Raw genomic sequence first — 14,495 nt, forward strand, 5'->3', positions numbered from 1 at the left:
ATAGTGGTAGTTTCTTATACTGTAAAACACACAGGAACATTATCAGGTATAATGCAAACTTACATGAATTGTAACTAAAGACATTGAATAATTAAATCTATAATTAAAATGTAGCCATTGCCTATTTTAACAGGAACATAAAAATACCAGTTTAATTTTTTTGGTGTACATTTTTCTTATTCCACATGTCTGTTCTCTATTTTTAAGTTATGCTGTATATATTAGCTTTGGCATCAAATATATATATTCTAATTTTTTGCAACTAAATGAGCAGCAACAAAGGGCAAAGAATGCTATTTTAACACAATGTGTATCCTTAAATACCAGGTCATGTCAATGTATATATATATAAAATATTTCTACTTTTATTTATAGTCATGTTATACCAACTTTGTTACTAAACTTTGTTCTAATTTTTTTCTTTTATTTTGAAAATGTGTCTGAAAATTAACAGCTCTTGGACTCAGGCAGAGAAACTTTCAGTTCCGGTGGTCATTAATATCCTCTCTATAGGTTATAGAAGAGGATGGAGAAATCTTCTTTTTTATTTCTTTACTATCAAAGACAGACATATTTTTTCATAGTCAGCACACACAGTCATTCTGTCCTGTTCTTTCACAGTTGATGGAGACATACCTTGAAGCTTGAGGCAGTTCTTAAAATCTTAAACTTTGGTTCAATTTAGGAAGGGGCTGCAGGATTTATCTGTAACTATGACCTGTATATTAAGTTGCTTCTTGTGCAATTTGAGCTTTCTTCCTTTCCCTCCCCTTTCTGTAAGTGGTGAAGGAGAAGAGGTGCAGTTCCCGAGGATGGGACTTTGTGTTCATTGTCAATTTGGGGTGTATATGAACTGCTGGATCTGTAGGTTTTCCTGTCTGCTTTATAAACTTCCAATAAATCTGATCTGCTTAAAGAGTTGTCAGGATTTGATTTCTCATCAGTACATTGACGAGGAAGATGTGAAGACTTCACCTAGGGTTCAATTCTAGCTGTTATCACTGCCATGTTAATCAAATTGTTACAGTGCACAGAGATCCAAACTCACCTGTAAATGCTGCAGATCCACAGCGACCCAGGAGCCATCTCCAAGTCTTACGTTTGCATGGGGAACAGAGAGGAAACACATTTATAATGATGATCCATGCTGGTTTATTCATCACCCTCCCCTGATCTCAAAACACCAGGCACAGGCTCTTTCTGAGAATGAAAGCAGTCAGGACCTGGGCACTGGTCTTTTTCACTGAAAGAATGGCCAGGCATTGGAATGAGCTGCCCAGGGAGGTGGTTAGCTGCCCGGGGCCACAGTCTCTGGAAGTGTTCAAGAGGCCTCTGGCTGTGGCGCTGGGGCTACAGCTTAGGGGTGACTGAGGTTGAGGAAGGTTAATGGTTGGACTAGATCTTTAAGGTCTCTTCCATCCTCGAGGATTCTGTGATGAAGGACTCTCTAGCATCACCAACAACGTCTGAATGCCAGTTCTCAGATATTTAAAATATGCATGTTCCTGTGTCATGTTCTAAGATCCTTGTTGGAGGAAGGGAACTGATTTGAGAACAGACTCACCTGAGTGTTGGCACTGGGTTTGTTGCCACACAGACATAAGACCTACACACTTGCAGCTAAATTCTGCCCTGGTGTGATTATTTCCCTTCGTTTCAGTGGAGAATCCATATCTTGGAGGTACCATGAAGGAAAGAAATGAAAAAAATACATATATTTAATACTGTTCCAAAATCCAACCAAATGACAAATATAGTGCCCTTAGTAAGATGTTTTCTTGTTAGCAAAAGCCCAGTTGTTAGTCAGAAGGGTCTGCAATGATAAACAGAAGTTCAGCAGGTGTTCTTCATTTCACAGACACATGGAAAAATTTGCTTATCTCCAGGGAGGCCTTCCTCAAACCCATCAGTCTGCAGTACTGACAGTGCTGGTTCCTCTCATGAGTTTTATAATGAAAAAAACCAAATAAAATATTCCTGGTAGCTATTTATGCATGTGTGTTTTCCAAAGATAATGATGAACCCTAGCTGAATTTACAGCAGACTAATGCCATGGGAACTACTGTAAAAAGAAAGTCAAGATAAACTCAGAGAAAGGAAGGCAAAGGGCACAAAGATAAACCAAAATGGCCACAATTGCCATAATTATCTGGCAAAGGTTGTTTTTTTTTTTTTTCCTAGAAGAGGCTCCTTTTAGTGAGAGAAAGTGAACACTGTACTATTTAGTGCTGTACTGCAGTCCTGAAGATGAGCTAGGCATGGATTTAGTACAAGTCTGTGATGCTGTTCCAGGACTGATCAGACTCAGGACTGGCCCGGCACAGATGTATGTACAGCACAAATCTTAGGGCAGAGTCAGGCTTCTCTGGTTTGTGCAGAATCCATGCCACAGTTACGTAAATCTTCTAGTTGAGCTGCCCTAATGTAAATAATACACACAGGAAGCCTGTTGGGCAAGTGCTTTTATTGGATTGTTTTATGAAGCGGCTTTTTATATTTATATGTGCCATTCAGGGTTCAGTAAGCGCTCTCAAAATATTCCTCCTGTCAACACAATAATTTTCCCTACCCAAACACTGCACTTTGCTCCTTACATAGGTGAAATCTCAAGACACAAAGCATGAGGGAAACAATCTGCCTATGTCTCCTGTTTCAACACTTCAATCTAATCAGATGTTTTAAATTGGCTGAATTATGATCTGCTGTTCTTGTTTAACTTGGGGGAGGCGAAAATACATAGGACCAAATATCTTTGGGTTGTGGATTTGTTATTGAACAAAAGACAACTTGACTGATTTTTCAACTGACAAGAAGCAAGAATGAAATCTAAGATAAAGAATCTCAAAGAAGACCAATTTCCATCTTCCAGTGAAGCAGGCAATCAATAACATGGCTCTTATATGCTTGTACATGCTACAACTTTTAAGTGACTCACAGAAGATCATTTTTCTCTCCTTTTGTCCCCAGCTGCTCAGCCTGCCTTAATTAGCTACTACTTTGAATGCAGTTCCCTCTTCTTTCCACACATGCTGCCAAAAACCTCAACTGAGAAAAAAATTACAGAAAATCATCTTCCTTTCATCAGTGATTCATATGCTCATGCACTTACGCCTTGTTCAGCTGCCTGTCCCAGATCCCATTCTGTTCTTTGCATTTTAGTCAAATGCCTCAATCAAATGCCCTTTAAGCTCCTGTGTGGCTCTGTGCCAAAAATAAAAATGTATTTCCTCTATCTACCACCCAAGCTTGCTTCCATTTTTACTTTTTTTCCTTGTTAATGTATTGCTATCTTCCATTTGTTGTGCCCTGATCACCTAGGGCTGGTCTCATAAAAGCTCCCTCTGGTTTCATACCAAAGCTTTTCTCTCTCTTTCCTAAATAGAATCTGTTCGTGTAACCTCCTCCTAATTCTCCCTTGTGCTTTACAGGAAATTATCGGGACCCCCAGATTTACAATCTAGGCTCTACCATTGCCTTCTCCACGAAAGGTAACAAAAATAAACTAGCAAGAAACACAATCCTAAAGCAGCCGTTTGAGAGTTTTCAAGCAGGACAGAAGATAAGGCTGAAGCCTAATAAAAAGGACAGCTCTGAACTCTCATTTCTTCACCATAAAATTTGCACATAATTAAGACACTCGTGTTTCTTCACAGCTTTGTGGCTTCATTTTAAATCTCTGCAGCTAATGCTATTCCAAGTTTTTCTGGTTGCATATTTTCTTGAGAATTTTTCCAGATCTTTTCCATTGGAGGTTTGTGATTACACAGCACTTGGAAATCCTGAATATGAGGAGCCCAGAGCATGGTAGAATATTTTGACATATTGTTCTTGAAATCCAAACATTTGATCTGAAGGGCATAGTTTGCTTGGGTGGAAAATAACAGCTCATTTTCTTATGTAAAACAACTCTGTGGCATACTGAATGCACACAGAGTTATTCACATGGAAAAAGAATTAATTATTTTGTGAGTTGCCCAGGCTGTGCAGTGCTCTGGGAAGGTGGGCATTTACATAGTGCTGTGATTAGGGTGTATTTGCATCCCTGTGGGACAGGCATCTCCATGATCTTGGGATGCCAGCAGTGCTTGGATCATGTTGGCTTCTCCCAGCATAAGGGATGTGCCCAAGTCCCTGTGGGCTTTGGCTGCTTGGGGCAACAGAACATTAATTTTTTATTCTGCTGAAGTTACCTTGTACAAGCCAGCACTACTCAAGCAAAGCTCTGCATGGAATGGAATTAACAGAGGCCAGGTGCTGAGGAGCATGAACCACTGAACCTGATCCAGGGAAACAGCAGCACATCCATTGGAGAGTGTGAGCTTTTCTCACTTTGTGCTCAGGTGAGTACAAGGCAGACCTTTTAGGAACATATGTAAGTGGAAATGATTTCTTAGGTTAATAAACCAATGGTTTGAATATGTAGCATTGTTTTACACTGTGTATCGTGATTAGTATCCAGGTCAGAGGAACAAAAACAGGTCCTATGCCCCTCAACAGCCAATAGCTTTTCATAAAGGAAGATAATTCGGCAAAACTAATGCCTAAAGATAGTTAAAGAATAAAAGGTGAGCATCAGTAAAAGTCAAGTTGTGAGCCTAAAAATTCTGGAGATTTAAATATTTAATAAATCAGGGGTCCTTAGCAAGTAATATTGACAAAGTTGGGAATGTTCAGTCAGATCCCCATTCCCTTTCCTAGAGTTTCAGCTCTCCCACATCAAAGGCAGAGGACTCAGAAATCCATAGACCAGTCCTCAGAGTTACTGAAAGGTTAAGTCACAGGCCTGACAGATAAATACCCTGTAATTAGCTGAGCAGGTAAGGGCCTGAGTGACTCTGCAGGTCCAGTCCCAGATATGAATCAACTGAAGCTATAACTCTGTGTGTCAGCTAAGTCCAGATTCACAAAAGGTTTAGCACTAATTCTATGTGCAATTTCCAACTCATCTCTACTACATATTCATATTTCATTTAGTTTGCTTGAAGCTGTTTATTATGAATAGCCAACACACTTGCACAAGCAGCTGATGCATTTGTTTTAATATTAAGATCACTTTTTCTCCTTATGACATTTCAGTGAAATATTAGTTTCTTTCCAGACACTAGTAAGTTCCAAGCAGAGGAAGTACATAGAAATACAACCAGCTAGTTTCTATGGGAAGAACTGGCTGCGCCTGACTTTGGTTAGTGAACTTATTTTCATCACCCCAGCACAAATATCACAAGTCTATTAACCTGCTGTGCACCTGAAATATTTTCAGCTTGCGTAGACTGAGCAGTCATTGACAGAATGTTGTACAGTGGTGAGAGTCCCTCGCAGCCTCTTTGTGCTTTTGTGAATTGTGAGCAATACTCCATAAAACACAAAAGCAATCTGACTGCATCCGTCCAGTTATTGTGTGTGCTAGAATATTCCTCAGTTTTAGCATAGTTCTGTGGCTGCTAAGACTGACTTGAAAAATATCCATCAGTCCTGAAAAATCTTGAAGAGATGTTCATGTCTGCTTCATTCAGGTAACAAGCTATTAGGTAGAAATTTTAAAAATGAATGTGTGACACTATCTGGAATTTTGTTTTGAAAGAAATGTATATCATTTGATGATATTAAGAAAAAAGAGGCACAGATCCCCAACCTTCCCTCTCATAGTTTCACAGGAGTTAATGGAACTATAACAATGATAATACTCCTTGAAAAGAAGCAAAATCAATCAATTTATGGCCACAGTTCTAAGATGGGTAAATAGTAGAACCACTGGGATTAGACACAGGGTAAACACTGAGAAATTAATAGAGCCAGCCAAGAATTATGAGTTGCCTAATTTAGTGTCACCTCTGTCCTTAAAACTAGACTGATTTTTCTGGCATGACACTGTTAAAAAATTCAAATTGTAGCTGTTTACACTCTGCCCAGCCAGAAGCTCCCCAGATAAATATCAGTTGGATTTTGTATTATGTTTATTCCCTTTTACCAAAGCTCAAATCTGGGACTGAATCAGGCACAAAGGATTTGATGTCAATGCAGATACTGAAGGTTTTCTCCCCAGCTATAAGATGCTGGAGTTAGTCTCGCTAGCACAATGCATGAAAGGCTTTGGTTCTCTCTGGCACACAAGATGTGCTCTGGAAATAATAGAAAATAATCAACTAAGCAAGATAAGAATCATGGCAGAAAATCAGCATGATAATTAACATTTCTGTTCTTCCGGTATAATGTTTAGAAGCAAGCAGATGCAAAGCTAAGGAATTACAGAAAGGATTTGTATCTTGCTGCCAGGAATCTTTTTTAGTGATGTGTAGGACTAAAAGGGCATCTTAGGTAATAATTTCTAGATTCTATTAATGAAGACAACAACTTAAAATAACTCATAAATATATGAAGCTCTATCTTCAAAGTACAGAGTAATAGTGAGGGAAAAAATTCTACTGGAAGATTGTAAAAAACAACAATTTGTGAAGCCTTAATTTGGTTTTCAATCTGACTTTGTTCACTGATTATAGACATTTTTTCTTTTGTCAATATAACCACTATGCTAATTTATTTTTTTTTCCACCAGGTTACCTCTGTGTATTCAGAGGGCAGTCATAGCTCCTCTCTGCTTTCATCTTAGAGACAAACTGGTCTTTCATTCCTCTCCTGCAAGACAGTTCAGTTCTCCTGCTCGTCCCAGGAATGCACCTCTCCATATCTATTTCCATCTGATTTAATCTTCCTGGAGCTCAATTGACCAGATTCACTGTTTTTTTTTGTCCCGTCAAACAGATTGGCCTGAAATTTGTTTTACAGATCTACAGAAGGTAAGGATTAGGAATAACCTCTTAACATTGCTAAGGGTGAAACATGGCATGTGCTTGGGGTTTTCTTTCTGACCTTAGAAGATGGACATGGCTAAAATAAGAAAGACGTTCTCTGGGAGGCAGGAGGCAGCTTTGCTCATGACTGTACCATAGAGGAAAATCAAATGGGACCTAAACTCCTAAGACTGCTCTACTAGGTGTAAAGTATTTCAACTGAGAAGACAAAACCCCCTAACTCTGCAAGCTGGCACAACTGGTATCCCAGTTCCTGAACCCCTGGAAGGTTATGCCAAGTGGAAACATTGAGAACCAGGAATCTGGCTAATCTGAGTAAAGGATTTGGCCTCAGGACAAGATTTGGAGGGAGGCAAGAAATCAATCAGTAAGCTTGCTTGTTCAGGAGAGTGAGGGACAGCCAGGATTACACAGACGAAGCAAAGAGCTGGGGAAGAAAGAATAATTATCAAGAGCAAGAGACAAATTACATAGACCAGCAGCTGGCTACAATCCCTTCTCAGGCAGTTCAAGGGAGCAATAAGGTCCCCTCTGGGGCTTTTCTTCAGGCTAAACAACACCAGCTCCCTCAGCTGCTCCTCATCAGACCTGTGCTCCAGCCCCTTCACCACCTGCTGCCCTTCCCAGGGCTTGCTCCACCACATGTGACCCTGGGCCATTGCCCCTAGTCCTTTTGTATTATGGCCACTGTTATGCCATAACACAGCGAGAATGGCACTGCTTAAAAATGGGCCATGTTCCTGAAAGAAATAATTTTAAAGAAAATGTTGAAAATGATTTGTCAATGTGCATTGTCCTGTTTGGTTATTCACATGCTAACTGTATTGTGCTTGCTGTCATATTACCTTCAGCTTGAAGATCAGTCAGAAAAAGGAACTCTGCCTTCCCTGAGACAGTCAGACATACAAACAGTGGAACAAAAAATGCCAGTAAAGTGAGTTGTTGTTTATGGCTATTTTAATTGTAGGAGATTTACATGATGGGATCCAAGTTTGAATAATCTGTACACTTTTATTTTCCTCCCCTTTTTGAAGGGGATATGACTATTTTGATTCCTTGTTGTCAATTCTGCTTGCCATTCCCATTCAAGTAAATCCCACATAGTCAGTGAGATCTCTCTGTGAGCGGTGAGTAAATATTAAAACAACTAATATTACCCATAAGAACAAGCAGCAAAACCATCTGGTTTATCCAGGTCTTTAATTTTGCTTTTTTGCTTGACAAGCAAGCTGATAAACATTTAATAAAAATCCTGAAAATTTGTTATATATTTGATAAAATTTCTTATTGTTGCTAAAATAAATTCTTTCCCAGTTAATTCCATCATCACATGATGTCTCAAAAAGTACAATATCATGCTATGTTTCGTTTTCCTCTGTGTTTTCACAGACTTATTATATTTGCATTCCAGCTTCCCTAATGTATGTATTTATATATACTTATAAATATGCACAATTTTTTTCTTGCTAAAATTAAATTTTTGCACTCTGGATGCAAGTAAATGGAGAGCTACAAAAAAGCTTGCTTGTTTGAGGTGTCACTGCCACCATGCCTTGTAATAATTATAACTACAGCCACGTAATAACCTGACACTTATATGATCTCTTTATAAATTTTTAATTAGAAAATACCATTACTGGTGATGCTGAGAAGTGGTTGCAGAACACAAATCTTGAACCAACCTCTAATTCAGAGAGCAGGGTTTTGACAGCTGAGTTCTCAGAGCCCCCTTTGGAACATCACATGTTTTTTTACAGAACTTGAGAGTGCCTGGGATTTTTTCTGCTGAGTTTTTGGGTTTTTGTTGGTTTGGTTTGGTTTGATATTTTTAAAGAAAATTAGCAATATTTTATACAGAACAAAGTGTTTGCCCTTATGTCTAGCAGAAGCTTACAGCAAGTTGCAGGGGAAGAGCCAAAACTATGAATTCACTCTATTATTTATGTCACTGAGAAGCTCATATGAGGTCCATATTTCCTACTAGTGTTAGCTTGGTAATATTTTAGATAATTCCAATCATTCCAAGCAAAAAGTGCCATATAAATTAATGCCTAATCATTTGAATTCAAGAAGAAATTCAGTACGCTCTCTAGAACATTCCTACCTCTCCCATGCTTTATTAGAGCTCCACCAACTGCAAACATTTCCAGGATGAATAATCAAGTCAGCAGTGCCAATATCCCTGTTTTTCTGTGTGTAGGGTAGGATGAGTGGCTGAGCCCCTCTCCCAAGCAGCCAGCCACACCCCAGGCTCTCAGCCACCCCAGGCTGCACAGGGCAAAGACCACAATGCTATTTTCAAGGGTAGATGTTGTTTCCACAGGTCAAACACTGGGGAAACCATGGCCTGGTCTGAGTCTGTGGATACAGTACTTGCCAATAAAGGTAAGAAGTGATAGAAAAATATATGCATTTTTAAAACATTTGTTATCCCAATTGCCATACATTTCTGCCAGGTTTTCGCACTGCTCTGAAGTTCAGCTCCCTAAGAGCACTGAACTGACCAGAGCTGCTGCTGGAGGTGGGTGAGCTGCTGTCCTGAGAGGTTTGTCCAAGCTGCAAACACAATATACCTTCTGTTCAGTGCTCAAGGGCAGGCATAAATGCTATGAAACATATAGTTTTTATTACAGGAACTGCTAAATTCCCCTTGCAATGCTTTAATTTTTCATTATTTTTTACACAAAACCCCCACAAGTTTAGGTATTACAATAGCATTCTTAGGTATTCCTGAGAAATATGCGTGTTGTGCAGTGACTTCCAATCAAACAAAAAAATGACATCTCTAAAGTCACTTCTCCTAGAAATGTCATTTCTACAAACCTGACACCACAAACCACATACAACTTGGAAATTTCCTTGCCCCTGCCCCATTTCACTGCATTAATGTTGTGGCCTGGAACCTGGGGTGCCTCCACACTGTTCCTGGATAGCATTAACTTGACCAGCATAATTAAATTTGGGTACCGTCAACTTTCTTTACTCAGAGCTTGTGATCTGGTTCCTTTTAAAACAGTTTCTTCCAAACAAAGCCTTATTTGTTTCATTTTTTCCCCTTCAAAGTGAAAAAAATATGAAAAGAAGAATGAAGAAGTAACAAAGAGTCCATTTTTTATCCAAACCTTAATCTTTCCTTGCAATGAGATGATTTGTGTTCCCATTAGTTGTGGGGAACCTCAGTTGTGGGGGGAACACACTAGCACAGTGTGACCTACATTTATATTTGCTCCTCAACCCAGGGGTCAGCCTCAAATCTCTGATTTCCCAGCCACTACAAATCCTTTTGAAGACCAAAACCTTCAGGCTCCCCTTTTAACAAATGCACCAGTGCCAAAGAGACCAAACCACAGCAGGCAGCTGTTGGGAGCAATCCTCGCTTGGCAACTCACTGAAAAACTCTCTCAGTACCCCCCTCATGAGCACTATAATTTAATCTCCTATTTATTTCCTCAGCAGCAGCTTCTCAAACCTGACTGCTGGCTGACATATAAAAGAGCAGCAGATACATAGGTTACACTATACACATACTGTAAATATATATATATTATACCTATATATATGTATATATACACATGTGTGAGTATACACACATGTAAATTGCACCAGCCTTTCAATTTTCCTCCATCCACTATCTGATGCATTTTCCCCAGAGGGCCTAGCAGCTTTTCGGACATTTTTGAAGTCCGAGTTCAGTGAGGAGAATGTGGAGTTCTGGCTGGCCTGTGAGGACTTCAAGAAAACCAAATCCTCCACCAAGATCGCCTCGAAAGCTCAAAAGATTTATTCTGACTTTATACAAGCTGATGCTCCAAAGGAGGTAAAGAGTTTTTTCTCTGTGTGCTTTGGGTACTGAGGATAGGGATGATGTGGAAAGTTTGGATCCAGACCTCCCGGAATGACAGAAAAAACAATTCAACCTGGCTGTAACTCCCATTTTCATGTTTCAGGTAAACACCTTGTGCAACTCTGAAGCAAAGATGTTACATTACACTTTACATTCTTCACACAGGGTATAAATTTACCTCACCTGCTGAAATTTCTGCCTGAATTTTCAAGGAAGTTTATGCTCAGTATAATTTGTTTTCTCTAACCATTTTTCATAATACAGTAAGCACAATTTCTTCCATATTTAAGATACCAGAGTATTAATAGGTTTATGACTGCATTTGTTCTTTTGTATAGATATTGTTGACATGATGAGAATGCAAAAATTTCCATCACAGAATTCAATTTTATCATTATTTCAAGAAGGCTTACTGTGAAAGAAGGAATTGCTTACTAACCATTATTCACTTTCTGCACCTTAAATGGATGTTTTTGCCTTTGCTAGCAAGAGGGCTTTAAATGTCCCCATGTCTTACATATGATTGGAAACAATTATTATTATTAAAAGCCAAAAAATCCTCAAAAATACATAGGGCCAAAATCTAAAATGATGCTGTGTACCTTCACTTTTAATTTACTCTTTGATAATCAGTACTTCATAGGATTTGGTTTGGCAAAAAGTTGAGAAGGAAAAGCAAATTTTTCCCTTCTTTTTTCAGCGATGCCATCTTTTTAAGAGCCAAATAAAATTAAGAATTCAGTCTGCTAGAAAAGGAAGGGATGATCTTCCTGTTTATTTGCATCAGTCGGATTATTTGGGAGGAAATTCAGTTATAGCCTGTGTCCTGGACACAAACAGACCTCAGCTTTCTGAGCAAACTGACACCGCTTTCATGCTCCTTTCTTCCTACAGATTAATATTGATTTCCACACCAAAAATGATATCTCCCAGAATATCTCTGAGCCCACCCTCAGCTGCTTTGATGCTGCTCAGAGCTCAATCTACTGTCTCATGGCAAAGGACTCTTTTCCCAGGTTTCTGAGATCAGAAGTGTACAAGGAACTGGTGAAGAAGCACCAGGACAAAAATCAGAAGAGATGGCTCCCGTTTCTGTGAGGAAAAACACTGAGGCTTTAGGAATTGATGACATCTTCCACTGCAATTCAGTACAGATAATTACTCATTATTTAGTGATTGCAGAAGCCACTTTCACATGTGCCAGCTTGTGTTTAAGTACAAACTGCACATGATGCTTTCTAATAACAGTAGATAAATATTCAAGCAGCAGGATGTAATACGCTAGACACTTGAGCTACCTTCCTAATAAAAAAGTTTGCCTTTTTTTTTCCAGTGTTTGATTCATTTTTCAAAGAGATTTGAGGTTTTAAAGCAGAATGTTTTCATTTTCTTGTTTGCTGTTGATTCCTCTTTAGAAGTATGGCCTCCAAAATAAATCCCTTTCAGGAGACTTGAATACATTTACTCCTTCATTTGTCATTTTATTTGTAGCTTGCAAAATTTTTAAATCCTCTTTTAAACATGTTTTATACTGATTCAAAACAGGAGACGTAGAAATATGGTCAAAATAGGCAGCTGCTTTATAACAAATGTTCTTGGCATTCAGAGCAAGTTAATGTTTCATAATACAGCTGTCTTCCATAGGAAGGTCTTCAAGTTTCTTTGTGTCAATTTAATTTTTAATTGAAAATTCTCATTTATTAATTGCAAAGGCATTAGGGATGAATACCACCACTGAGTATATCTTTCTTTGTACATTTTCACTTAATTAACTTTCTTTGCTTTTCCAAATATATTGGTGATGCTGTCCCGCCACGAATTCATGAAGATACAATTTCACTAATTGCTACCAATGAAATTCATTTACTAAAATACAGATAAGCAGAAAAGTAGGCATAAGAAAGAGTTTTAGGCTGTACACTAAACATGTAAATGAGGATTTAGTCGTGGTGTTGTCTTTCAAACCAGCAAGTTATGATTGGAACCTGCAATCTTTAGGTGTCTACAGATGTACATACTGATCAAATTCACTGGTCTTGGAGGATTTATTGCACATATTTAGATGAAGAGAGGAGCTATGTAATGGTATCAAAGAAAGAATACTTTAAACGATATAAGGAAGAAATAATCTTAGCTATGGAAAAAAATTCTAAATACAAGAGACAGCAACAAGATTTTTGAAGAAGAAGAAAAAAAATCATTAATTTTAATTTCATGCTTTTGAGGATCAAGAATCTCCAGGAAACTTGCCCTGTTTGGAGCTCTCCTCATACCCTCTACACACCACCACATCCCCTGTGCAAAATATCCTTTTTATTTTATCAAACTACATTTAGGAATCAATTAATTCAGACCATAAAGGATATAAGTAGCCTGAAAGCCTGAATACACTGCCTCAAGTTGTGCACTGAGATTAAAATCCTGCCACATCTTAAGCAGGCAGAGTTAAAAATACCTATTTTTTGATACTAAACTTGTAGTCTATCACCTAGTTTTAATTTTTGCTGTCATCATTTCTTTTTCTTGTCTTTTCTTTCTCCCCCAATACTGGTGGTTAGCAGAGAAATTAACACAAAGGCTGGGGTTAAGTAACAAAGAAGATGTGGGCTCCTCTTGCTGCGCCACAGCTGCCTCTCATCTCGAGGTGATAATGTCCCCATCTCGGGAGGGGGGGGGGGGGGGAGGGGGGCGGAGGGGGGGGGGGCGGAAATTGCCACTCCTGCCTGCGCCACAGCCTTGGCGCCTCTCTGCTGCCTGAAGGCCCAGCGCAGGCAGCAGCCACGAGTAAATGCCCAAAGTATGGCATTTACTCAAAGGTGTAGCAAGTCATCCTCCATTCCTACAAACCAAATCCTGGTTTTCAGAACAGAAAATTTCCACTGAAAGGAAGAGGTGGGATTGAAAAGAATGAAAATGAAAGAACTCCTAAAATTTAGAGTGTTAAAACCCTTGGTTATTGTATAATAAGTGTATTAATATTTTAAATGTTTATAATTTTAAATTGTAATGTAACAGTGAAGAGCCACCTCCGTAGTCCCCCTGTAAAGGTGGGTGGGGGGACTGTTTGGTCGCTAGAGGCCGCCCACAGCCCCCCCCCCCGCCGACGCCAGAGCCGGCTTGCCCGCCATCAGAGCCAAGGGGAGGAGGGGGCCGCCCGCCGCCGCCGGCGGACCTGCGCCCCCACCACCAAGCCCACGAAAGAGCCCGCGCAGCAACCACCGACGCTGCTGCCCCTCCCCCCCACCCCCCCGGGGTGCCAGCCTGAGCTCCCTGCTCCCCCGCCACAAAAGCGGCTGCCGGCGTGGGTCCAGCCCAACTCCCACCACCGCTGCAGCGGCACGGGGAAACCCTGTGCTCCCGGCCTGGCCCACTCCCGGAGCCCGCTCCTGCGCTGCGGTGCGGCCATCCCATCCCCATTCCCCTGCCGCAAAACAGCTTGCAGCTCCCGCCGCAAAACCCCAACCACGGCTCCCGCCACAGGACCTCCCACTGCCATGAGGCCGCACGGTGCCGATTGCGAGATGACCCCCCCTGGGTGACCCCGTACCAACATGCAAATTAAAAACCTCAAGGTAACTTGGGACTCTTTTTAAAACCAAAAAACTCCTACAAAAACAAATCAATGTAAAATTTAAACCCACAAAAGACAGTACTAAACCGCGTATACCCTAAAGTATTAATGAACAATTTTTTGTAACTCACTGTAACCTAAAAAGTACCCAAGAAAAAGCAGGACCCCAAACCAACCCAACGAAAATTAGAACTCCTCGGACCCCCGATGAGGAAGAGTTCCCAGCTCTGCAGGAACTTCAGACTGCAAAGCTGAACAAGATCCTCCTCCT

At 40.0% G+C, this 14,495-nt stretch overlaps 1 protein-coding gene across 1 annotated transcript in view; it reads left to right on the forward strand.

Annotated features, from left to right (window-relative positions):
- LOC310912738 (uncharacterized protein) overlaps positions 1-14,192 on the forward strand; it is a gene marked incomplete at its 3' end in the record, with an annotated part of 21,963 nt that extends 7,771 nt beyond the window's left edge. The window contains exons 5-9 of the mRNA XM_083867524.1: positions 7,661-7,743; positions 9,133-9,194; positions 10,460-10,626; positions 11,548-11,747; positions 13,688-14,192. Coding sequence (XP_083723650.1) covers positions 7,661-7,743; positions 9,133-9,194; positions 10,460-10,626; positions 11,548-11,747; positions 13,688-14,192 — 1,017 coding nt within the window. The remainder of the gene's footprint in view (positions 1-7,660; positions 7,744-9,132; positions 9,195-10,459; positions 10,627-11,547; positions 11,748-13,687) is intronic.
- Between the last annotated feature and the right edge of the window lie 303 nt (positions 14,193-14,495).

The sequence above is a fragment of the Zosterops lateralis genome (assembly GCF_965231275.1).
Source record: "Zosterops lateralis genome assembly, chromosome: 9".
NCBI classification, from domain to species: domain Eukaryota; kingdom Metazoa; phylum Chordata; class Aves; order Passeriformes; family Zosteropidae; genus Zosterops; species Zosterops lateralis.